Below are 26,862 nucleotides of genomic sequence, written 5' to 3' on the forward strand. Positions count from 1 at the left end.
CATAATACTTAACTTTATTCGTGTGTTTGTGTATATATATGCATTTCTTTTTCTTCCTCTAATTACTGATATTAGTCTTATTGAAATGTGTCTTGTTGTCTCCTTCCCCCTGTTTTGTGTGGTGTTTTGTGAGTCTTTACTTTGCCAACATTTCAATGTAGTGGTTAGAGTGTCCGCCCTGAGATCGGTAGGTTGTGAGTTCAAACCCCGGCCGGGTCAAAAATGGGACCCATTACCTCCCTGCTTGGCACTCAGGATCAAGGGTTGGAATTGGGGGTTAAATCACCAAAAATGATTCCCGGGCGCGGCACCGCTGCTGCTCACTGCTCCCCTCACCTCCCAGGGGGTGATCAAGGGGATGGGTCAAATGCAGAGGACAAATTTCACCACACCTAGTGTGTGTGTGACAATCATTGGTACTTTAACTTTGACTTAAACTATACTGCTGGATATGTGTTGTTATAAACATTGAAAATCCTAAATAAATCATATCTAAAAAAAGATTACTCGGTAAAAATATCCAAAGAATGTCGACTTGAAGTATGTCATGTTTTTCTGGTCATATGACGGGGCGCTGGTGTCATCTTGTTGCAAAATAGTAGTTTGTATGTCACCATGACACTGTCAGTTTTTCCCACGTTCTCGTTCTTAAAAATATTGTTGCAAGCATGGTCTGTCCAGGTTGAATAAGAACCTACCCATTGCAATCTTTATTTATCTGAAACATTGTTTTGACATTTTTAATCAAACTTGAATTTAATTTGATGCCTGTTTTGTATTAAAACAAATTCATGATGAATGATGAATATTTGTAGTGCAAAATAACAATTTCAACATCATTAAAACAAGGGCTGTCAAACGATTAAAATATTCAATCGCGATTAATCGTATTGTTCACAGTTAACTCCAAATTAATCACGATAATCAAAGATAGATATAATTTTTCATCGTTAATAACTTTAAGAAGTGTACCATCCATCCATCCATTTCCTACCGCTTATTCCCTTCGGGGTCGCGGGGGGCGCTGGAGCCTATCTCAGCTACAATCGGGCGGAAGGCGGTGTACACCCTGGACAAGTCGCCACCTCATCGCAGGCCCAACACAGATAGACAGACAACATTCACACTCACATTCACACACTAGGGACAATTTAGTGTTTCCAATCAACTTATCCCCAGGTGCATGTCTTTGGAAGCATAAACAGATAATTTTTTAATACTATGATTGGACACTTAGTTTGCTTTAATGAAATGTGTTCTAAACAATATGCTTTGTAAACAGCTAAACACAAAAAGAACATAAACACACTTTTAAAGACAATTGAAAAAAATACCTGCAGTGTTCCTGCAGTGTCTTAACAGATTTTGTATTTTGTAGGAATACTGCTGTAGGAGCACTTGCATTCATAGGAAGAGCTACACCATGTTTAGATACTAGTTTCACATATTAATATTACAAAATGTAGATGTTCACGATTATGCCTTGATTGTCAAAGATGCTAGGTAATGTAATCTGTGATATTTCTACCAGAATAAATTCTTCTGATATTCTATACATTACATGTTGTAAAAGTTAATGGACTTCATATTGCTGCATGACAATGTTTTAACCTTCTCTATCCATTATTTAAAATGTCATATTCAGCTTGCTAAACTTTCTGTAATTGAGGACTCGACTAGAACATGTTATAAAAAAAAACCCGCAATATTTCAGCCAGCCCATAATTGATGTACTAGCATTTATTTAGGTGTAAATATCACAGCATAACATTACAAAACGTCTGTGACAAAGCATGATTGTAATGTAAGACATGTTTGTTTTGTTAATGTAGTTAAACCAGATGTATAGCACTTACATTTTTAAGCAGGAACAGTGTGATTGGTTTGAGAAGGTGTCTTGACATGTTTTGATGACTGCAATAAAAAAAAGTCCCCTTTTGACTTCCTGCCTACCGTCTTTCGTTTTTGTTGAGCTTTTGTGCAATCTTACTGAAGGAGTCACAGTAACAATCTAAATGTTATGTTATCAATGCACCTTATCTGTAATCTAAACACGATATAGAAGCTCCACCCACCTCTCTGAGCAGCGCGCACAGCAGGCATTTGCTCCAGTGAAGGCAGCTCATGGCGAAAAATAGTCTTGTCTTGTCAGGAGAACAACTTGTCATGGCTTTGGACCTAATATTTCCATAATGTACATGTTTCTTTGTCCATTTCTGCTCGCTTTTTTTCCGCTTGCGGCTCATCGGGAACAAGCCAATTTTCCCTCAAAACAAAACGACGCGTGTGCATTAATCACCCCTTTAAAAAATTCATGTCGTTAAAAGAACTTAGAGTTAACGCATTATTGTTGCGTTTACTTTGACAGTCCTAATTAAAACATACATATCTAAGAAGATCTTACTATCCTAACTACGACTAGGATTTGATGCCGGTATCTTCTTCCTTGCAGAACAAGCATTAATGCTGGAACTGAAATTGTAAGGGGAAGTCTGCCATTACATTCTTATCAGTAACGGAGCAAGAAACAGCAAGGAATATATTTGCAGTAAGATTTCATATGAAGTACCCTGTCATTCATTCATTTACATTTTACATGCGCTTATCCACGCAAAACGGGGTCCGCCACGGATCGCGGGGCCCTACAATACTGTGTATGTTCTGCGTTTAGGGCGGGCGGCCCTGGTTGCAGGATACCCAGAACACATCATCCACATCCATGTGGATGAAAGGATACCTAACTTTACTGTTCTGTGCCTAAAAACCTCCTAAATGATTACTACTATTACCTACTCCAAAGGATCTTTAAACTGCACTTTTTTTGGAATTTTTCCTGTCGTTCACAGTCATTATGGAAGACATGATGACGGAGGGATTTTTTTTAATGCATTGTAAATATTAAATACATTTGATCAAAAGTCCGCTTACAATGGAGCCTACTACAGCCGTTAAATTCTGCCTATAGAGCCCCTTAAAAAACATTCAAACACCCCCAATAGGGTTTTATATACATGAGGTAAGTATATATGTAATGTAGTAACAGGCACATTTATTTTAACATTTAATATTTACGTATTTTGATAATTTAAAGCATACGTGGTGCATTAAATTAAAAAAAGCATCACGTTTGCTTTTCTTTTTTCATCACTGTTTTCTGCTCACTGCAGACTTTGTGAGAGCCAACAAACATAATAAAACATCACTTACTGTGCAAGGTCTGCTGTCACCAGGATGCCGACTGCTAGGATGTTCATATATTCCCATTTAGATGCAGAATACCTCATAATCCTTGCGAAGAAACGAGGCGGGGGGAACAAGCGCTGTTTGTGTTATTCTCACCAGTTCTCACGGTACTAATAACGTGTAGCGGTACTAATCAATTGAAATCGGTATAATACCACCTTTGAAAAATACCCGTACCATTCTTTCATCTGAATGCTGCTGTGCGGCGGTGATTACAGAGCCGAGGCGCATGATGTTGAGTGTGTCAAAACGCACACACAAAGTGCATACAAGCAATAACATCGTGCTGGGGAAGAATGGCAAGAAACGACAATTCTACTGTTTAATAAAGAGGGTGCGTGAAGCGCAATATGGACGTATGTGGGCTTCAAAACTAACAATGAAGGCAGGCGCCGCTCTACAATTTTTGCTTTAACTCTTTCCAGCTTGTCGGCTCCCAGACCATGGTCGAGGAGCACAGGGAAGACGTTCCCTCCAGAGCCGATGTTTTGTCGGGGGTAACACCCTTCACTTTACTAATGGGTCCGTAAGGCTCCGCTCTTTGGTCAGAATGACGAGGCAGTCAATTAGTTACAACTTGGTCACTTCATTTATAATTTCCACAGGGCACAACCGGAGGGTCCCCACATCTGCGACCCCCTCCAAGGTTTCTCATTGTATCCCATTGGGTTGAGTTTTTTCTTGCCCTTATGTGGGATCTGAGCCGAGGATGTCGTGGTGGCTTGTGCAGCCCTTTGAGACACTTGTGGGGGGTTGCTTGGATGGCAACATATGTTGCTCCAAAACCTGTATGTACCTTTCAGCATTAATGGCGCCCTCACAGATGTGTAAGTTACCCATGTCTTGGGCACTAATACACCCCCATACCATCACAGGTGCTGGCTTTTGAACTTTGCGACTATAACAATCCGGATGTTTTTTTTCCTCTCTGTTCCGAAGGACACAACGTCCACAGTTTCCAAAAACAATTTGAAATGTGGACTCGTCAGACCACAGAACACTTTTCCACTCTGTATCAGTCCATCTTAGATGAGCTCAGGCCCAGCGAAGCCGATGGCGTTTCTGGGTGTTGTTGAAAAATGGTTTTCGCCTTGAAAAGGAGAGTTTTAACTTGCACTTACAGATGTAGCGACCAACTGTAGTTACTGACAGTGGGTTTCTGAAGTGTTCCTGAGCCCAGGTGGTGATATCCTTTACACACTGATGTCACTTGTTGATGCAGTACAGCCTGAGGGATCGAAGGTCACGGGCTTAGCTGCTTACGTGCAGTGATTTCTCCAGATTCTCTGAACCCTTTGATGATATTACGCAGCGTAGATGGTGAAATCCCTAAATTCCTTGTAATAGCTGGTTGAGAAAGGTTTTTCTTAAACTGTTCAACAATTTGCTCACGCATTTGTTGACAAAGTGGTGACCCTCGCCCCATCCTTGTTTGTGAATGACTGAGCATTTCATGGAATCTACTTTTATACCCAATCATGGCACCCACCTGTTCCCAATTTGCCTGTTCACCTGTGGGATGTTCCAAATAAGTATTTGATGAGCATTCCTCAACTTTATCAGTATTTATTGCCACCTTTCCCAACTTCTTTGTCACGTGTTGCTGGCATCAAATTCTAAAGTTAATGATTATTTGCAAAAAAAAAAAAGTTTATCAGTTTGAACATCAAATATGTCGTATTTGTAGCATATTCAACTGAATATGGGTTGAAAATGATTTGCAAATCATTGTATTATGTTTATATTTACATTTAACACAATTTCCCAACTCATATGGAAACGGGGTTTGTACGTTTATTTAATATTTAGAATGAATTTAAAAAATACACGTCGTCATGTCTTTCAAAATGATTGTGAACGATGGACAAAATTCCCCAAAAAGTGCAGTTCCCCTTTCAGTTGACTTTCTATTGTATTGTCTCTTACTTCAGACTCTATTGGTAAAAAAACAATAAATAACTCTTTGTGGTAAAACCCGCTCGTCAAGTGGCGTTATTGTGGTGTGTATGAGAGCTAACTACTCACGCTCCTCACAGAGTCGACCCATCCAACCTTCTTGGCAGGCACATGTGTTGGGCCGCTGACACACACCTCCGTTCTGGCACCGCAGCCAACACACAGCTGAAACACACACACAAAAACATATTAATAGTTTCATGTCTGAAGCATGTTTGCGCATTAAATGCTGCCCCAAAGAGTTTCGAGGGCCATTGTTAGCTCTGAGCCCCACCCTTTGCGGGCATTGACCACTAAAACACTCGTCACATTTTTATCTTAGAATTCCTGAGAGACGCAAAGTCGTGGCAGGCTCGCCTCCTGCCACATGCATGCAACTAACAAGAAAAGAAAAAGAGAAGACAGTTATTTAAGTGAAGACCATTAGAAGGAGTGAAAAGTCAGGACGTGAGTTAGGGCGAGAGTAGGCGGAGTCCCGACTCTCTACCTCTGCACGTAGGGGGCGGCGTCCAGGTGCCGTTCTCCAAACACCTGCTCCTTCCGACGCCCTCCATGGCGTAGCCGCCAAAACACGAGTACACGGCCACGTCCCCAAACTGGAACACCGCCCCCCGCACCACCCCGTTGGCCACGTGGAGGGGGGGGCCACAGGACACCCCTGCCAGATGGGACCCACCGGTTACTCACTAATTAGCTTTGAGAATGCCTTTTAAGGTAATGCCACAACACAAACTGCCCAAAGTGTAACAACAACAGTCAATTGACCTTGTTTCTGCTTTACTGTGTGCCACCATCACCATCTTCCCACACTTCTGCGTTTGATACACAACCATGGAATTCAAAGTTTAAAGCGTTACCATAAAAGCCCTAAACATAGCTGTTTATTTTTGTGAGGACTGGGCTGTAATTAGAAGCAGGTGATAATTAGAGCAATGTTTTTCAACCTTTTTTGAGCCAAAGCACATTTTTGGCGTTGAAAAAATCCGGAGGCACACCACCAGCAGAAATCATTAAAAAACGAAACTCAGTTGACAGTAAAAAGTCGTCGTCGCAATTGTTGGATATGACTTTAAAGCATAACCAAGCATGCATCACTATAGCTCTTATCTCAAAGTAGGTGTACTGTCACGACCTGTCACATCACGCCATGACTTATTTTGAGTTTTTTGCTGTTTTCCTGTGTGTAGTGTTTTAGTTCTTGTCTTGCGTTCCTATTTTGGTGGCTTTTTCTCTTTTTGTTGGTATTTTCCTGTAGCAGTTTCATGTCTTCCTTTGAGCGATATTTCACGCATTTTCTTTGTTTTAGCAATCAAGAATATTTCAGTTGTTTTTATCCTTCTTTGTGGGGACATTGTTGATTGTCATGTCATGCCTGTGTCTTTTAGAGTCCATTTTAAAATTATCTTACTCGTTTTTAAATCCTTACGTGGTCTTGCCCCACCGTACCTCTCTGAGCTGCTCCATCTCTATGCCCCCACCCGGTACCTCAGGTCAGCTGATCAGCTGATCCTGGAGGTACCCAAAACAAAGCGCAAGCTCAGAGGGGACAGAGCCTTCTCTGTTGCGGGTCCCAAACTCTGGAACGATCTCCCTCTCCATGTGAGACAGGCCCCTTCTTTGGCTATTTTTAAGACCCTTCTTAAAACCCATTTTTATTCACTGGCTTTTAATCCAGCATGAGACTTTGAACTGTTTTTAGCTTTTAACTTTTTGAACTGTTTTTAACTTTTAAACTGTTTTTATCTAACAAACTGTTCTTAGGGTAATTTATATTTGCTTTTTAAATGTGTATTTTCATTTCTGTTTTAAATGTTATTTTTTAGTCTGTCCTTTGCCTCTATTTCTTTGTGGTGTACAGCCCTTTGTTTTCCAACTGTGCTTGTCTTTAAAGGGCTTTATAAATAAAGTTGGTATGGTATGTTATGGTATGTTCGGATGTACATTATGGACGCCGTCTTTGCTCCACAGTAAGTCTTTGCTGTCGTCCAGCATTCTATTTTTGTTTACTTTGTAGCCAGTTCAGTTTTAGTTTAGTTATGCATAGCCTTCCCTAAGCTTTAATGCCTTTTCTTAGGGGAACTGACCTTTTCTTTATTTTTGGTTTAAGCATTAGACATCTTTTTACCTTCACACTGCCTTCTGCTGTTTCCGACATCTACAAAGCAATTAGTTACCTGCTGCCACCTACTGATATGGAAGAGTATTACACGGTTACTCTGCCGAGCTCTAGACAGCACCGACATTCAACAACAACACATAATTTGCAGACTTTAATTACTGGTTTGCAAAAAATATTTTTAACCCAAATAGGTGAAATTAGATAATCTCCCACAGCACACCAGACTGTATCTCACGGTACACTAGGCAAAGTGGTTGAAAAATACTGAATTAGAGGGATTCGAAAACGTAGTATTTGAGTTTATTTGATAGGGACAGACACACAATAATGCTGACAAACTAAACAAATCAGCAGTTCAATGTGTGCTTATAGCGTGAGCTAATTTGCAGCATTTGTGCTTATAGCTGGGAAGCTTAGAGGACCTAATATTCCAATGTGGTCTCCCATCGAAGTACAAAGTACTTTTTACATTAATCATGATTTTGGACTGCATGATAAAGTCGCATGGTAAATGTAGTTTTTTGACCACATGGTCATTTATTAATAAGTATATCGCGCAACACAGCAGCAACAGACCAATGTTGTAATAGTGGTAAGGCTTAAACTGCCCAGTCAGCATAAACAGCGCTGATGAGTTTAAGTAGGACACAAAATAGTTTCACACCAACAACTGGGATGGAGTATCGTTTAGAGCAGGGGTTCTTAACCTTCCACTACAGAGGGGCCCGCTCAAATATTAATATGGATCAGCTTTATTGGCAAAGTATGTTTAACACACAAGGAATTTGACTTGGGAGACTGTGCTCTGTTTTGAATTAGTATTTTACTCATTTGAGTTATTAATCTTAATCCTATCCAATAATTGTATCTAACCTGTTTAGAGTTTGAACAGGATGATATGAGACCATGTGTTAATCAGAAATATTATTATTCATTTAACACATACACTTTAGGCTTTGGTCAGTCTGAATAGAAAAATAAGTACTAACCAAATATAATGCATAAGAAGAGACTCATAAACGACTGATGAAATGTTATAAATAATAAAATATAAATAAACTCCATTAATATATATTTTTTTAACTAAACTGTCAATACAATTAAAGTGCAAATGAAAATACAGCTTTGGCACTTTAGTCATAATTTCTGCACCTAAGAAATTTCTCCATGACTTTAGCTCAAGACTTCTTCTGTTTGTTTGATACAGAGTCGTGTATAAAGAGAGTTTGGCAAACTCGGCTTCAGGCAATCTCCTTAATGATTGGTCAAAAGGCACTCATGTGGTTACAGGTCGCCATGACTGCTACCAACTGTGGCTGATGCTCTGTTTCTGCGGCGGTTCCTCGTTAGTTTTCCGGCGTGTATAAATGCCTTGTTGTGCAGCATGGGGCTGCTCGACCCGAGAGAATTGTGGAAAGCTTTTACATCACTTTCCCAACAACCCGCAAAGTAGACAAATATAGGAAGTAAACATTGAAGAGCCACAAACTACACTTTCTTGTGCGCGGTAAACATACGACACAACGTCTGTGTTTTTTTCAGAACATTACACTCAGAAGCTAATACAAATAATAACAGAAGAAATTAAAGGGGAACATTATCACCAGACCTATCTAAGCGTCAATATATACCTTGATGTTGCAGAAAAAAGACCATATATTTTTTTAACCGATTTCCGAACTCTAAATGGGTGAATTTTGGCGAATTAAACGCCTTTCTATTATTCGCTCTTGGAGCGTTGACGTCACATCGGGAAGCAATCCGCCATTTTCTCAAACACATTACAAACACCGAGTCAAATCAGCTCTGTCATTTTCCGTTTTTTCGACTGTTTTCCGTACCTTGGAGACATCATGCCTCGTCGGTGTGTTGTCGGAGGGTGTAACAACACGAACAGGGACGGATTCAAGTTGCACCAGTGGCCCAAAGATGCAAAAGTGGCAAGAAATTGGACGTTTGTTCCGCACACTTTACCGACGAAAGCTATGCTACGACAGAGAAGGCAAGAATGTGTGGATATCCTGTGACACTCAAAGCAGATGCATTTCCAACGATAAATTCAAAGAAATCTGCCGCCAGACCCCCATTGAATCTGCCGGAGTGTGTGAGCAATTCAGGGACAAAAGACCTTGGTAGCACGGCATGCAATGGCGGCAGTTTGTTCCCGCAGATGAGCGAGCTAAACCCCCTGGATGTCTTGGCTCACACCGTCCCTTATGCCACCGAAGATGATCAAGAGAAGAATATTGACCCTAGCTTCCCTGGCCTGCTGACATCAACTCCAAAACTGGACAGATCAGCTTTCAGGAAAAGATAGCGGATGAGGGTATGTCTACAGAATATTTTAATTGATGAAAATTGGGCTGTCTGCACTCTCAAAGTGCATGTTGTTGCCAAATGTATTTCATATGCTGTAAACCTAGTTCATAGTTGTTAGTTTCCTTTAATGCCAAACAAACACATACCAATCGTTGGTTAGAAGGCGATCGCCAAATTCGTCCTTGCTTTCTCCCGTGTCGCTGGCTGTCGTGTCGTTTTCGTCGGTTTCGCTTGCATACGGTTCAAACCGATATGGCTCAATAGCTTCAGTTTCTTCTTCAATTTCGTTTTCGCTACCTGCCTCCACACCACAACCATCCGTTTCAATACATGCGTAATCTGTTGAATTGCTTAAGCCGCTGAAATCCGAGTCTGAATCCGAGCTAATGTCGCTATAGCTTGCTGTTCTATGCGCCATGTTTGTTTGTGTTGGCATCACTATGTGACGTCACAGGAAAATGGACAGGTGTATATAACGATGGTTAAAATCAGGCACTTTGAAGCTTTTTTTAGGGATATTGCGTGATGGGTAAAATTAAATAAAATAAAATAAGCCACTGGGAACTGATTTTTAATGGTTTTAACCCTTCTGAAATTGTGATAATGTTCCCCTTTAACAAATTAAAGAGATGGTTTGACAAAAACAGACTATCCTTTAATCTCAGTAAAACTAAAATAACGTTATCCAGTAACAGCAGTAAAGAAAGTCAAACACAAGTGCAAATAGATGATTGAAGAAGTAAAATAAACCAAATTTTGGGTGTAATAATAGATGATAGTGGATCAATAAAGTTTGTCCAAGTCTAAAAGCATATTTTATTGTAAGTTTATGAGCTGGACTATGTTTACAACTACAGGTATATACGTCAGAACAACTACAATGGGGACGGCGTGGCGAAATTGGTAGAGTGGCCGTGCCAGCAATCTGAGGGTTACTGGTTCAATCCCCACCTTCTACCATCCGAGTCACGTCCGTTGTGTCCTTGAGCAAGACACTTCACCCTTGCTCCTGATGGGTCCTGGTTAGCGCCTTGCATGGCAGCTCCCGCCATCAGTGTGAAAATGTGTGTGTGAATGGGTGAATGTGGAAATAGTGTCAAAGCGCTTTGAGTTCCTTAAAAAAGGTAGAAAAGCGCTATTCAAGTATAACCCATTTACATTTACATTTTACAATTGCATGCTTCTGGACACATCCACACACGTTATTGGTAGCAAAGATGGCGGCTCTTGTTTAATTGGCCATACTCTCTTTATATTTGATATTGTCATTACTGCCACAAGTGGTGCAAAAGTGTACTACAACTGAGTATCGCTGCAGCCCGTACGAACCACAGCTGAGAAACAGATATTTATTTGGCGGCCCTTTAGGGAGCTCTCGTGGTCCAGCAATGGGCCCCAGCCATATGGTTAAAAAACACTGAGTCTAAAGATAATGCCTAAAGTTGAGACATTATCTGATTTAGACAAATCATTACAATAGCACCCTTTTGATTTTTTAATTTAGTATTTAGTGACATGCAAGTTCAACAGAATTGAAATTTAAATACTTCGGTAATATAAACAAAGTTATAACTAAGTAATAATATCACAATTATGAAATTAAATCCTCAAGAAAGTGTTATAAGTACAGTATCACAGCATAACCAGCAACAATACAGACTGCAGGAAATGTGCAAACATTTTTTACACTCTTTATAAGTGCATACATTCTGCACAATTCAAGCAGAAATTGATCATTTATACACAATTTATGGTAATTTACCACGTCACCAGAGAGCTCAGTCAAAATATGAAAACGTGTGAGAATATCCCACTTGTACCCTAAGCAGAAATTGAAAGATGAACACACGGACACATGCAAATAAGGAGAACACAAGTGCACTTCAACTAGACCGACATAACAATGGTTACTATAGAAGCGACAGTGTTTGGTGCAGGCTCAGTCGGATAGGAACAGAGCTCTGTGAGAGAAAACAAGGGAGGACTGCGTTCATATTTGGGTCATTCCAAACCAGACTGCTGGTTCATGCAATGAATCGTCATTGAATACAGATGTTATTTCAATTCATAGGCAAAATAAAACAGAGTGTACATACTCTCACAGACGGTGCTGATGGAGCTCCAGGTCTGGTCGGGTCTGCAGGTGATGCTTCCACTGCCTCTCACCTGCTGGCCTTTGGGGCAGCTGACCCGCACCGACTGGCCTACGTAGAACTTGCGGGCTTCGCTCCTACCGCCTGACTCCCTCCAGCCTGGAGGAGTGGGGCACGCCTTGGCTGTGAAGAGAATGGATTCTGGATTAATGTTTGTGTCTTTTGACAACGGCTGTTTGGGGGAAATCTGCACGGCCATTTAAAAAATGGACTAAAGTTGACTAAAACATGTTGATTCACGTAAACAAAATCACATATGTCAAAAGAAGCACTGTAAATTAACACCCATTTAATTCATCACTGAGTCTCCTATTGTCTCTTATGGTCAACAAAAGAAAATGAGGATTTTCTTACGTTGGCAAGAGGGGAAGCTGGAGCTCCAGGTGTTGCCCCCCATGCACATCACTAGGGAGTCTCCCACCAGGTCATAGCCATTATCGCAATGGAACTCCACGGCGCGCCCGGTGGTCAGGTTGTGCTCCTGCACCTTTCCATGCATCATCTGTTTGGGACCGTCGCAGCCCTCAGACACTGACAACACAGATACAATCGAGCTTAGCTGAGCCATTTTTTATTTTTTGTAATCTGGAGGTTTGGTTGTTACCTTCACAGGAAGGCGCTGGGAGGCTCCACGTTCCGTTAGCCAAACAGACGAGTGTCTTTGGGCCAACCAGCTGCAGGCCGGCATCACACGCAAAGCTGGCGTTATGCAAGTACGTTTCCCCTGTCACTTGCACCTGTGCGTTTTTCACTGGTGGAGGAGGCCCACAGGACTGTGCTGATGGAATAATATGCAGGGAAGCGTCAGTTAAAGACGCTTTATTTTTTTAAACCAAAAAAATAGAACAAGAGCACCACCGGCAATCTCATGTTACCAATAGTGGTTTAACAGAACCTATATTTATGAAATATCTATATGTTTTACAATTACTAAATATATTCCTCATCGGTCTGAGGAATTTGGCTGGCGTTCAGGCTTGTCACTCCCCACTGTCTCGTTAACATGTACACGCAGGACAGATGCAGAAGCAACCAACAATTTGCAGTCCTACAATACCATACCAACATTATTTACAAGAAAGCCCTTTAAAAACAACCACAGTTGAAAAACAAAGGGCTGTTCACCACATCCATCCATCCATCCATTTTCTATCGCTTATCCCTCTCCGGTTGTGGAGGTGCTGGAGCCTATCCCAGTGGCACTTGAGCGGAATGCAGCGTACACCCTGGACAAGTCTCCACCTCATCGCAGGGCCAACACTGATAGACAACATTCACACTAACATTCACACACTAGGGCTAATTTAGTGTTGCCAATCAACCTATCCCCAGGTGCATGTCTTTGGAGGTGGGAGGAAGCCGGAGTACCCGGAGGGAACCCACACAGTCACCGGGAGAACATGTAAACTCCACACAGAGAGACCCCGAGCCCGGGAATCGAACCTAGGACTATACACCAAAAACAAATATAAATATAGAAAAGCAAAGGCATAAGACAGACTAAAACATATCATTTAAAACAAAGGGAAACTATATAAAAAGGTCAGCTATAAAAATTTTTTCGTTTTGATAGCATATACATTTAATAAAGCTGACGTGAGTAGATAAACTTTACTAAATAACTAGATGAGGCAATTCCTGAAGGAATTGCGTGTGAATGCTCCAATGCTGAAGTTGCACAGAAATCCTGGAATTTTTTTTTTAATTGTTGAAGTGGAGCACACAATTCCCAAACAGGCTGAATATTTTGAATTTGGAACAGTTTGAATCAGATGAAAAATGTGGGTGTTGTGGAACTTTGAAGAATGTCCCATTGATTTCAATGGGATTTTACAAAAAAAATGGGGAATTTCAGAAAAAGTGGCAATTTTTTTTGAAAATGGTAAAAAACTTGAATGGTCTGAATGATTTGAAATGGTTGATGTTGGAATTTTTCAAATCTGCCGAGAAATGTTGAAGTAGTACCATGTTGAATTGAAAAATGGTAGTACAGAATTCCTGGAATTTCAGAAAAACCGGGAATTTTTCCAGTTCAAAAAACAACTTTGTTTTTTGTTCTGATTAGGATGAAAACAGGTACGGTAGTTAAATTTCCAGGATGGTGGAATGTGTTGAAGGTGGAATTGTTTTGAATCGGTTGAAAAATGTGGAAATTGTGGAAGGTTGAAAAATGGCCAATTCATTTTGAATGGGAAAAATGTCCCGGGAAACCTGGAATTCTGGGAAATCTGGGAATTTTTGGAATTTGTCAAGGAAAAGCCCGCGATTCCCGAATAGGCTGAACAGTTTGAAGTTGGAATGGTTTAAATCGGGTGAAAAATGTAGACGGTAGAGCGCGCCAAAATCTGGAGAAGAAGAAGAGGAAGTTGAAGAAGTTTAATAAATGGATTAATTTTGGTGTAGAAAACCATATGGATGTAATTGTTGGTTTATATGATATCATTAAGTAAGACTACGTATTATGTTGAAGGGGTCAGGAAAATATAAGATTTTTCTTCATCCTGCTCCTTCTCAGGCATTGGTGTGAGAATAATTGTGGTATAATTGTCTATCGATCTAAGATGCACATCAATGAAGGAAATAAATAAAAATGAATGAATGAATATGTGTGAATGCTTTAGACCATTCACACAACTATCCTTAGCTGACATTACACAAAGCTAATGCGCGTGCCGTGTTACGCAAGGGTATAGTTACGTCATTACGTGCTGAAAGCCGGAAGAAGGAGGGGTATAATGCTTACAACACACTGGAAAGTTAGTGCCTTCTAGGTTGCAAACAGCCACTTTAACATCAGTCATTATTTTACCTTTCTATTTTAAACTTACCAACACACACTGGCTGACTGCCACTCCATGCTTTGTCTGCCTGGCAGGTCTGGACAGAATCCCCCTGTGACAATAAAGACAATATAAACTATTTTAATCTATCCGTCTTCTATACTGCTGGTCCTCAATAGGGTCATGGGTGAGCTGGAGCCTATTCCAGCTGAATTTCTGGATTGGTTGCCAGACAATCGCAGGGCATGTACTGACAAACAATCAGTCACACTCACATTTACACCTATGACAAGTCTCCATTAATCGGACATGCATGCAAAAGATTATTGTGCTTATTCGAAGTCAGATAGCTCAGATTTCAGTATAACAAATAACTTAAGACAAGCAAATTAGTGCAAGATAGAACGAGCATCGTAACAAAAATGTACGAAATAAACACTCTTGTAAATTCATCTTGCTTATATTTTCACCAGAGGTTGCTGACATGTGCTTGAAAAAATCCTTATATTGGCAGATCTTAATGTTGAGTTGAGTTGAGTTTTGGAACATGCAAGCATACAACATGATACATCACAATTTCCAGTTTCTCTATTCAACATGTTCGAAAAGGAGTAGGAAGAAGCAGAGCTCATTTAATCCTACCCCTTTTCCTTTACATAGCAGTTGCTAAAACTTTTGTTCACTTCCTGTTCTCAATTTATTCACAATATACTCCATAAGTAATAACAATACAAATAAATAATAACTAGTGAAGTAAGTTATATTTCATATGGTGAGATAAGTAAGATTATCTAAAAAATGAATGGATGGATGAAATAAATTCAGAATGTTTATCATGGTTCTTCTTCCTTGTACTTTGTAAACACTTTAAGTTTGAAGAGTTTCTTGAAGTGGATTAAATTAGTACATTGTTTGATTTCTTTGCTTAATCCAATCCATAATTTAGTTTTTAATAACACATAGTGCGTACAAATGTTTTGAATTACATTTTTCTCTAAGATTATATTTCTCCTCTTTTGTTGAGAATAATTGTTGTATATTAGCAGATTATAGTTTGCTTTGTGCATAATTTTAGCTGTTTGCAAATTCACTATGTCGTGGAATTTCAGTATTTTCGATTCAATGAATGAAGGGGTTGAATGTTCTCTATATCCAACATTATGTATTATTCTAACTGATCTTTTTTGTAACACCGTTAATGAATGATGTGTACTTTTGTAGTTATTTCCCCATATTTCTGCACAATAACTCAGAGTTCTTCCCCTGATAAAGGCATATACTGTATACATATGGCTGTTTTTAATCATTAATTTTGCTTTGCGTGTCCTGTGGCTCAACACAGTTTTTTATCATGGTGTTCCTAACAAGGAAGTGTCAGCTCTCTTTTTTTTTTTCAAATGAGTGTTGGAGGGAAGTCACGTGACTTTTTTAAACTGGAATTTTTATTCGTTATTACGTCAACTTGCAAGGCTTGTTTAGTCAAACTGAAACTGTAACTAGATAACATACTTGAGCCTCAACAAATGATTAATAGTGATGAGCTGCTTGTTTATAAATAAAACATGAGCCACTCCTGTTGTGACGAAGACTAACCTTGATCTCAAAGCCAGGCAGGCAGGAGTACATGACAAAGTCTCCATAGTTGTAGCTCTTCCCTTCCGTCACACCATGCAGGAGCACAGGGGGCTTTTCGCACACCACCAGCTCACATGAAACGGATGCGATGCTTGGAGCCCAGCGTCCACCAAGCTAATAAAACAAAAGATGGTGTCAGTTTGGTCTGACAAGTATACGCCCTTAACAAAGAATCAATTGTCCACAATTTCTAGGGAACACAGTAGTGGCTCAAGGAGAAGCTCATTAAGATCCTAAAGTAGTCTAGCTAGTCTCTGTACCCAAGAAACAGCGTGAAAAACCTTCAGGAATGGAGAGTACCTGTAAAGAAGAGCGGACCCAAATCCCTCTTGAGATGTGTGCAACACTGGTGACCAACTACAAGAATGGTTGGTGCTTGCAAACAACTATTTTTCACAAGAACTTGCTTTCGGATCAAATACTTATTTTCCCCACTGGAGGTCATGTCCTGATTTAATCAAGCATGTTTCATACCTGACACTCCGCCAGAGCAGAGCCTTGCAAGTAGAATCCAGTATGGCAGGACAGGGTGACAGTGCTGCCGACAAATGTGAGCTCCTGTCCAGTGACGACCAGATGAGGAATGGAATGGTTGGCAGGAAGCTTGCAGGGAACTGGGCGGCAACGGATGCTGTGCTTGGACCAAGTCCCGTCACTGAGGCAGGACAAAGTAGCCGTCCGTGTTGCAAGCACGTACCCTTCTTCGCATCTGGAACAACATGCACGGTCATAGACTAGAACACATGCTTTTTCAAATATTTCAATACGAATGTAGTGCTCACCTGTATGTGATCATGTTTGGGAAGGTGAAGACCTCTGCTTGCACTTGAGAATTGGCTACAGCAGGAGGTTTTCCACAGCTCACAGGGTTGCAGCTGATCCTTGGCTCACCCCATCGACCATCTTTTCCGCAGGAGATGTGTGGGTACCCCCTTGGCTCGTAGCCCGGTCTACACCTGTACATTACGGTGTCTGGGAAGGTGGCACTGCCGCCCTGCAGTACAGTGTTTGGTACTGTTGGCGGGGCGACAGTGCATCTCCCGCGGCCACACACAGGCACCCCGGGGCTCCACACACCACCCTTCTCACACACAGCCTGAGCAGGGCCGAGCAGCTTGTATCCGTCATCACATTGGAAGTGAACTCTGTCACCGCAGGCGCGATTGCGGCCGAGCACCACTCCGAATTTCAAAACGGGGGAGACACAGACGCAGGGTCGACACTGAGGCACAGTGCCTATCCAGAACCCTTGGGCGGAGCACCGCAGGACGGGGTCCCCAACTACTTCATAACCGTCAAAGCAGACATACTCCACTATGTCATCGTAGTTGAAGCTTGAGCCGTTGAGGAAACCATGGCTGATGTCCTCGGGTGGATCGCAACTGATGATATCACAGCGAGGTGCTGGTTTGTCCCAAAGCCCATCAGACTGACAAACACGTGTGGAATCTCCAGTCATAGTGAATCCTTCATCACATCTATAATTAACCTTACTGTTGAAGCCAAACTCTGACCCCAAAACTTGCCCATTAGACACTGGAGATGGCTTCTCACATTGGGCAGGTACGCAGGTAGGAGAATCATGGCTCCAGGTGCCGTCAGCCTGACAAACACTGGCAGACTTGCCTTTAACGATGTAACCGGGCTTGCATATGAGTTCAATCTCCTGGTTATAGACATACTCTTTGCCTTTGAAAGTGATATCACTGGGGAGTTTAGGTGGACCACAGGACACTGACTCGCACTGAGGTTTCTGTCCATTCCATTTCCCATCTGCCTGACAAACAATACTATCACTACCTTTGATGACAAAGCCAGGATTACACTTATAGTGGAGGACTTCAGGGTACACAAAGGCATCGCCATGTGCTGTGCCATTAGTTAGAGGCCCTGGATCACCACAGGAAATAGGGCGACAAACTGGTGCATCATTGGTCCACAGTTGACCTGATAAACACTGCCTCACCGGATCACCTTTGAGCTCATATCCTTCCTCGCAGGTGTATGTGACTGTGCTGCCAATGGAGGTGTCTGTTACGTTTACCTGGCCATGCTCTGGATACGGGGGTGTCACACACTCTGCTGGCACACAAGATGGGGCGGTCCCGTTCCAGCTGCCATCTTCCTGACACACCAGGCAAATGGGACTTGTAAGGTCATAACCTCCATGACACCGGTACTCTATTAGCGCCCCCTGGAGGAAGCTCAATTCGCTAGGGGAGCTTCCTCCGAGCTTCGTCACCCGAACATAGTCGCCAAAATCTATATGAGGAGGCAGGCCGCAGTCGGAGGGCACGCAGACGGGAACGGTACTTGACCATCCAAACTCCTCGCAAGTGAGGTGGTCTTGGCCGACTAGCTGGAAGCCAGGGAAACAGCTGTAGAAGATGGTGACACCGAAACCGTGATCCTGACCTTCTACAAAGCCATTTTCAATGGGTTGGGGTGGGGTGCAGGATATTTGCACACAAACTGGAGGCTCAACATCCCATTCCCCACCTGCTAAGCACTTAAGAGTCTCCGGGCCTTGGAGGCGGTAACCACGGTGGCACGAATAGATAGCACTGTGACCAAACTGAAGCTTTGTGAAAACCACTTTTCCATTTGGAGTCTGTCTGGGGGGTGAGCATTCAACTGGGCGGCAAGAAGGCACCCCTCCGATCCAAAGTCCCTTCTCCCCGCAAAGCACAGTGGAGTTTCCCACTAAATTATAACCAGTCTTACAGCTGTACAGCGCCTTGCTAAGGTACATCAGACCCTGAACGTCCACGATGCCATTAGAAATTTCCACAGGCTGAGGGCATTCAACCGGAATACACTCTGGGTATGGAATGCTCCACTGCCCGTTGGACAGACAGGACACAGTGCGTTCTTTTCTTAAAGTGAAGCCGTCCATGCATTTGTAGGTCACCACAGAGTTGAAAATAAAAGTTGGAGAAGATGAAGATGGGCCACCAAATGATACATCCGGCGGGGGTCCACAGGTCACCTGCTTACACCAAGGAAAGGTGTCATTCCACTCCTGGGAGGGCATGCAGCGGAGGATCTGCGCCCCCTCCAGAAAGAAGCCCTCTTCACATGATAACTCCACTGTTCCAGACGCGGAGTCCAGACTCTTTAGAACCAGGTGGTTCTCCTCCAGTTGCGGCTCTGGACACTGCACAGGTGAACAGCGCGGGCGCCTGGACTTGTCCCACCTTCCGTACTTAAGACAGGTCCAGATGGCATCTCCCGCGAGCTCGTAGCCCTCGTCGCAGGAGTACTCCACTTTGCGACCCACCTGGAAGTCAGAACCTCTGTAGCGTCCGTGTGTAATGCTGGGAGGAGGGTCACAGGTCATAAGGACACAGATGGGAGGGTCATTGTCAGACCACTGGCGGTTGGCTTGGCAAACTCGTTCTAAACTACCAAGCAATCTGTAGCCAGCGCTGCAGGAATATATCACCTTGCTGTTGAAGGTGAATCGACCTCTGACCTTTTGGGGAAAAAGAAGCTAAAAGTTAACGCGTTATCAATAATACAGCAAAGTATTATGCGTGTGGCTAACCTGGATGTAGCCATTCTTGAGCGAAGGCGGAGAAGAGCAGGACACAGGTACGCAGCTAGGCAAAGCTCCGCCCCACTCTCCATTGGCTTTGCAGGTCCGCCTCTTCTCCCCTCGGATCAAGAAGCCCTTATCGCAGCTGTACGCCACAACTGCACCAAAACTGTAGTTAGTTCCGCTCACATAGCCCCGATCAATGCTGGCTGGCTTGGAGCATCTGACCGGTACGCAGCTGATACCGTATGGTGAAGGCTCCCACTCCCCTCCCATCAGGCAGCGCAGGGTCGCTGTGGTGTTGAGCATAAAGCCTTCTTCGCATTTGTAGCTGACCTCAGATTCGCTCAGGTGTTTAGGTTTGTTCACCGAGTCTAAAATTGCATTGGGGAGCTCAGGCGGGCGAAGGCAGAAATTTGCGATGCAGCGCGGGGCCTCCATTCCATCCGGGGGCGCCCAGACCCCGTGGGCGTTACACATCATCTTGGAGTTGTTGCCTGCAGTGTAGCCGTCAGTGCAGTAATAGTTTGCCGTGTCTCCGAACAGCTGGTGGCTCTCATATGGCTCGGCGTGGTCAATGGCAGGCGGGGGTCCACAGGACCGGGGCACGCACTGAGCAGAGCTGTCACTCCATTGGCCGTTTGCGAGACATTCTCTGGTCTCGGAGCCAATCAGAGTGTAGCTGTCAAGGAGAATTTATTTTTGAATAATGGTGTTATCATGTTCAAATGGTACAGTATTGAGAGACTTATTTACCCTTCTTTGCAGACATAGTGCACCTTATCCCCCAGTTCGTAGTTCTCTCCCACAATTACAGCATCTCTCAGGGGAGGGGGGTCACTGCAAAGGATGTCCACACAGCGGGGGAAGGGCCTGCTCCACTCCCCTGTATCTTCACAAACCACTTCCATTGTACCCTGTGGTCTTTGCACAAATAAAATACTTGTAATTAAAAAGTAGAGTAATGGTATCAAAACATATAACACAATACAGTCATCAAAGCTTTATAATTGATTTATTTGCCTTATTTATTGTGTCTGGAAGGTTCCGTTATGCCTGGGTAAATAATAAATATATTTTCACATTATTGCCATCCATCCATCCATCCATGTTCTATCGATTGTCCCTTTTCGGGGTCGCGGGGGGTGCTGGAGCCTATCTCTGCTGCATTTGCCACCTCATCACAGGGCCAACACAGATAGACAACATTCACACTCACATTCACACACTAAGGCCAATTTAGTGTTGCCAATCAACCTATCCCCAGGTGCATGTCTTTGGAGGTGGGAGGAAGCTGGAGTACCCGGAGGGAACCCACGCAATCACGGGGAGAACATGCAAACTCCACACAGAAAGACCCCGAGCCCAAGGATCGAACGCAGGACCTTCGTATTGTGAGGCACATGCACTCACCCCTGTACCACCGTGCTGCCCCACATTATTGCCAATACACAATATTATCGTCAGCATTATTTTGAGACCAAATTAAGCACTAACGTAATCATCATATACAATAATAATAATAATGCAAGTATACATTTCAAACACAATAAGGTTTGATTTCTCATTAGTATTTTTTAGCATTGTAATTGGACGGTTAATAACTTGTAATGATCCTAAATAAGTAAACAAACATAAAAATAGAATGGATTCTCGATCCCTGTTAGCAAAACTTTTACTTCAATAAATATTAAACATCTTAAAGTGCATTTTTCCCCAGATGGTCAGGTGGTTTGTTTTGTTATTTCTATCACTTTCCAACAAATTCAGCATACTTGCTTGTTCGTCTGTGTTGATAGGCTCATCGTTCTCATTCGGTTTGAAGCCAGAATATTCCCATACACTATACTATATTTGGCTTTGTAATCATATTTTTTCTCCTAATTTGTGTTACTTTGTGGTGCTTCTCACGAGCGAGTTGCAATTAACGAGACTCTCTGTCCGTGCATTTTGTGTGTGTAAGCGAGCGATCTCGCCTCTGCCCGCCATGATAAAGATTGTGGATGAATGACAAGAGGATTTACTTTGTTCATTTAATTTTGCTATTGAATAAACAAGCTAAGGTGTGGAGAGCGAAACACAGAGTTGTTTGAAAAACGCAAGACGAAAAAAACAAATACTCACAGACATTGTAATGTATCAAGTTCCTTCATATTTATCGTCTGATTTATTGAGAATCAGCCCAAGCACAGGTCCCAAATTGTGCGAATGTGACTTTTAAATAATTTTTGAACAGTGTCTCCAGAGCCTATGAGCTATAAAGACAAAAAAGTATTTTTATGGACCACTTTGTAAAAGCAGGCTTTTTTTACACATCTTGAAATCAAGCCTGGAGCTCTGAAACACAAAACGGAGTTTATTTACTAAAAGCACTTTTAAAGTGTCTAAATTAATCAAGGTTAGATTTTGGACAACAAACATCCATCCATCCATTTTCTACCGCTTAATCCCTTCGGGGTGACAACAAACATGCAATTCACTAACTTCTTGCAACTCAACGCCAAGAAAACGGAAATGCTGATTATCGGTCCTGCTAAACACCGACATTTATTTAATAATACCACCTTAACATTTGACAACCAAACAATTACACAAGGCGAATCAGTAAAGAATCTGGGTATTATCTTCGACCCAACTATCTCGTTTGAATCACACATTAAGAGTGTTACTAAAACGGCCTTCTTTCATCTCCGTAATATCGCTAAAATTCGTTCTATTTTATCCACTAGCGACACTGAGATCATTATTCATGCGTTCGTTAGGTCTCGTCTCGACTACTGTAACGTATTATTTTCGGGTCTCCCTATGTCTAGCATTAAAAGATTACAATTGGTACAAAATGCGGCTGCTAGACTTTTGACAAGAACAAGAAAGTTTGATCATATTACGCCTATACTGGCTCACCTGCACTGGCTTCCTGTGCACTTAAGATGTGACTTTAAGGTTTTACTACTTACGTATAAAATACTACACAGTCTAGCTCCGTCCTATCTTGTCGATTGTATTGTACCATATGTCCCAGCAAGAAATCTGCGTTCAAAGAACTCCGGCTTATTAGTGATTCCCAGAGCCCAAAAAAAGTCTGCGGGCTATAGAGCGTTTTCTATTCGGGCTCCAGTACTATGGAATGCCCTCCCGGTAACAATTAGAGATGCTACCTCAGTAGAAGCATTTAAGTCCCATCTTAAAACTCATTTGTATACTCTAGCCTTTAAATAGACCCCCCTTTTAGACCAGTTGATCTGCCGTTTCTTTTCTTTTCTCCTCTGCTCCCCTCTTCCTTGTGGAGTGGGGGGGCACAGGTCCGGTGGCCATGGATGAAGGGCTGGCTGTCCAGAGTCGGGACCCGGGGTGGACCGCTCGCCTGTGCATCGGCTGGGAACATCTCTGCGCTGCTGACCGTCTCCGCTCGGGATGGTTTCCTGCTGGCCCCACTATGGACTGGACTCTTACTATTATGTTGGATCCACTATGGACTGGACTCTCACAATATTATGTCAGACCCACTCGACATCCATTGCATTCGGTCTCCCCTAGAGGGGGGGGGTTACCCACATATGCGGTCCTCTCCAAGGTTTCTCATAGTCATTCACATCGACGTCCCACTGGGGTGAGTTTTTCCTTGCCCTTATGTGGGCTTTGTACCGAGGATGTCGTTGTGACTTGTGCAGCCCTTCGAGACACTTGTGATTTAGGGCTATATAAATAAACATTGATTGACATTGATTGATTGACTATTGTGAATAGTGGAAAAATACTCTAATAAGGGACCTTCAGTAAAAGACACTGAATCATAACCCTACCTGTATCCCTCAGCACAGGAGTATGAAACAGCTGACAGGTATGTGTTGGAGGTGAGGGTGTAATGGGCGTTGTGGACAAAAGGAGGCCCCCCGCAGGACACTGGGTGGCAGACAGGTGGCGACCCATTCCACCTCAGACTGGAAAGACACTGGAACTCGTAGGGGATTTGAGGAAGGAAACCTTTCATACAGCTGCAAAAAAAGGTTGAGACACATACATTTCAGCATTGTTACAAATGCTGTCAAGACTATTAACTAACAAGCTTGAGGTAGTTGTGGCATGGAAACAACATCGCTTACCTGAAAGTCACCCTGCTACCGTAGGTAAAGTTGCTGCCTTTCATGATGGAATTCTCTGTAACGGATGGCACCGGGCAAGAGAGTGCTGTGGTGCAACACAAAGAGGCGTTCATTAGTGTTTTTCATATTTTGGAACACACACTCAAGTTCTGTTAATCACCTTTGCAGTAGGGGATAGGACCGTCCCAGCTTCCTGTCTCCAGGCAATGGAGGTAGGATGAGCCAATCAGCTCATAGCCATTGTCGCAGCCGAAGACCACTTTGCTGCCCATTAGGAAGCTGCTTCCATCTCTGCGGCCAAAGTCAGGAGACCCGGGGTTGTCACACTTGACCGGCTCTGGTCACACACGCACATATACAACATTTATTTTTTCACAGCTTCATTTTCAATAGGAAAAGATGCTTGGGTGTGGCGTCTTTCATTTACCTGTACAGTTCTTGCCATCTCCACTGTATGGATGGATGCAGGTGCAGGTGTATGAGCCGTCAGTGTTCCGACAACTTGCGTGGCTGTCACAGTCCGATCCCAGGGCACACTCGTCCACATCTCAAATGCATACACATACAATGAATAAAAGGTTTATGTGCCTTTGCCTTTATAATATAATACAACACCAAGTACCAAGACAGGCCGGTGGATTTGCTCCCCACTTGCCGCTATTGGCGCAGTGCATCTTGGCGTCCCCCAGCAGGTAAAAGCCAACGTTACACTGGTACGTGACCGAACCACCGGCATAAAAGTCCGTGCCATCAAACACACCATTCTCCAGAGGTCTAGGAGACCCGCAGGAAACACCTGTCTCAAACAAGAAAATACAGAGGAAAAAAATGTATATAATAGATGCACAATATATTCAAATGATCAATCTGTGTATTTATTAGTTTAATTAAATAACACATTTTAACTCATTTTTGCACTCCAGTATTTATAGATGGGTTTGGGCTTTTTACGTTCACAGTTGGGAAGAGGGTGGCTCCACTCTCCTTTATTTTGACACTGTAGCACTGGCTCCCCCACCAGGTAGAAGCCGGGGTCACAGGAGAGCTGGACTTGTGCGCCTGGGCTAACCTCCACGTTGGAGGAGTGGAGGTGAGGCACAACATTTTCCAGCTGTGGGCAGTCTGAAAACAAACAATGGCACTTTTATGTTGATGCATATTATATTCAAAATGACTGAGATTACAGTGATGATACACTGACCAGCACAGAAAATGCTACTGTGGTTGACTTTAATCCGGCCCACCACTCCACTAAGAAAGTCTGGCCAGGCCAGAACATTTCCTCTGTGGGTGACATGGGAATCTGGGCAGCTGCTCGCAAGCACCTTGATCTACAAAACAAAAGAAAATAATCTACTAAATGTGCACTTGTAGAAATTCTTCAATTTTATTGAATTTACTTGCTGGGTTGTAAGGACCCCATCCCAGATGTTGAGCTGGCTGATGGAGCCAACAAAGGATTCAACAGGGTTAAAGCCCTCACCCCTCTGGTCCTGGTCCTGACCCAACACCAGAGCTCCTCCACCTATAGGATGCGAATAAAGCCATTAACAACCATAGCAGAACCCCACAATCTTTTGGTCTGCTTTGATAGCACTACACCTGGGATACTGGTGCCAACCGACAGGCCTTTGCCTCCATCTGAGGGCTTCCCGTTGATGTAGATCCTCCAGTCTCCATCCCAGCTTCTCCAGGACACCCCGATGTGGTACCAGCTGCCCGTGTTCACTGCAGGGCAGTCGGTAATCCGCTCCTTGCCATTAACATACAACACCCATCTGCAGATACACAACCAGGGGAAGATGCTAGACGGTAGACTTTTTTAACCCACGTGGCTCAGTCCCTGATTTCTGTTTGGCACGAGATTGGGACCTGGGTCGCCGGCACGAGAGACGAGCGTGCTAGCTAATAAGCTAAAAGCCTGAGCTATCGACCCGATAGCCAGCACTGCTTTTGCGGTTGTCAGGGAGTGAGGTTTACCATTGTACACACTGGCTGGTCTCCGTTACACTTTATTGCAATGGTTTCACACAATTATACGGCTTGTTCTTTAACATTGTTTTTCTTTTTTTAAGAAATAAACAATATTTACAGTGAATGTCATATATTGGAAAACAAGTTAAGATCTAATAAAAAGTTAAATCAATAAAAAGGAGAACAATTAAAAAATAACCCTCCGATCTCTGCATACTCTTATGCATACATACCGACAGAACATTATTACTAATTCCAATTGTGCAGCATATCAATACTCATTATTTTATCATTTTAGTAGAGATGGCATGCTTACCTATACTTATTATATGCATATAATATTGACCTACATTATATTTTTAATACTTTAATCTTTATTATTAATTGTATTACAGAAATCTTCTGGATATAACTTTTTAAATATGTTATTTTGTGTCTTTATTACTAAATGTTCCTTTTTCCATTTATGTTATTTGTGTCAGGGCTGTCCAGGATTTTATATTAGGTGCTGCAGTCTCTTTCCAAGTCTTTGTTATCTGTTTTAGTGTAGTGATTCTAAATATGTTAAATAGATGTATATGTGCTGATTTCAGTTTGTGCTTTATATTTATGCCAATCATATTTCTGTATGTACATTCCCTTTAAAACATAATAATTATTTCATCATATTTTCTTTAACCCTAACAACACTGCTAACCTATTTTTGGTTTTAAATGGGTTCACCGCATCCCCTCCAGCAGCCAGTTCCTGCTGAGGTGCCGTACTTCTCACTACAATAAAGTATGTCATAGACGCTTAAATGGATTCTGCTTGTATAGCTACTCAAAACACTAATACCACATTCACCTGCTGGTGATGACTCAGCATCGGGAGCAACTGGGGGTTCAGTATCCAACACCACTCTACCACCTGAGCCATGCTGCCCCTACAACATGCAAATTCCTGCCAATACTTAGAGTAAATTGTTCTAAGGATTTATTTTATTCCTTCTTCGCATTCATTATCTGCAATTTTCATTTTCAATTATTTTTCCCATATGTCT

General features: G+C 42.5%; 1 protein-coding gene across 1 annotated transcript in view; it reads right to left on the bottom strand.

Annotated features, from left to right (window-relative positions):
• The window catches only part of svep1 (sushi, von Willebrand factor type A, EGF and pentraxin domain containing 1), a 151,799-nt gene that overhangs the window by 9,051 nt on the left and 115,886 nt on the right, over positions 1 to 26,862 (bottom strand). Inside the window, exons 27-46 of the mRNA XM_061960999.2 lie at positions 25,449 to 25,624; positions 25,247 to 25,371; positions 25,048 to 25,177; positions 24,798 to 24,968; positions 24,469 to 24,642; positions 24,274 to 24,393; positions 24,007 to 24,183; positions 23,847 to 23,931; positions 23,547 to 23,738; positions 20,500 to 20,667; positions 19,753 to 20,425; positions 16,988 to 19,680; positions 16,680 to 16,914; positions 16,164 to 16,319; positions 14,619 to 14,682; positions 12,395 to 12,568; positions 12,145 to 12,321; positions 11,734 to 11,913; positions 5,687 to 5,857; positions 5,269 to 5,364 (exon numbers count right to left, since the gene is read on the bottom strand). Coding sequence (XP_061816983.1) covers positions 5,269 to 5,364; positions 5,687 to 5,857; positions 11,734 to 11,913; positions 12,145 to 12,321; positions 12,395 to 12,568; positions 14,619 to 14,682; positions 16,164 to 16,319; positions 16,680 to 16,914; positions 16,988 to 19,680; positions 19,753 to 20,425; positions 20,500 to 20,667; positions 23,547 to 23,738; positions 23,847 to 23,931; positions 24,007 to 24,183; positions 24,274 to 24,393; positions 24,469 to 24,642; positions 24,798 to 24,968; positions 25,048 to 25,177; positions 25,247 to 25,371; positions 25,449 to 25,624 — 6,137 coding nt within the window. The remainder of the gene's footprint in view (positions 1 to 5,268; positions 5,365 to 5,686; positions 5,858 to 11,733; positions 11,914 to 12,144; positions 12,322 to 12,394; positions 12,569 to 14,618; positions 14,683 to 16,163; positions 16,320 to 16,679; positions 16,915 to 16,987; positions 19,681 to 19,752; positions 20,426 to 20,499; positions 20,668 to 23,546; positions 23,739 to 23,846; positions 23,932 to 24,006; positions 24,184 to 24,273; positions 24,394 to 24,468; positions 24,643 to 24,797; positions 24,969 to 25,047; positions 25,178 to 25,246; positions 25,372 to 25,448; positions 25,625 to 26,862) is intronic.

Source organism: Nerophis lumbriciformis, linkage group LG05 (assembly GCF_033978685.3).
Source record: "Nerophis lumbriciformis linkage group LG05, RoL_Nlum_v2.1, whole genome shotgun sequence".
NCBI classification, from domain to species: Eukaryota; Metazoa; Chordata; class Actinopteri; order Syngnathiformes; family Syngnathidae; genus Nerophis; species Nerophis lumbriciformis.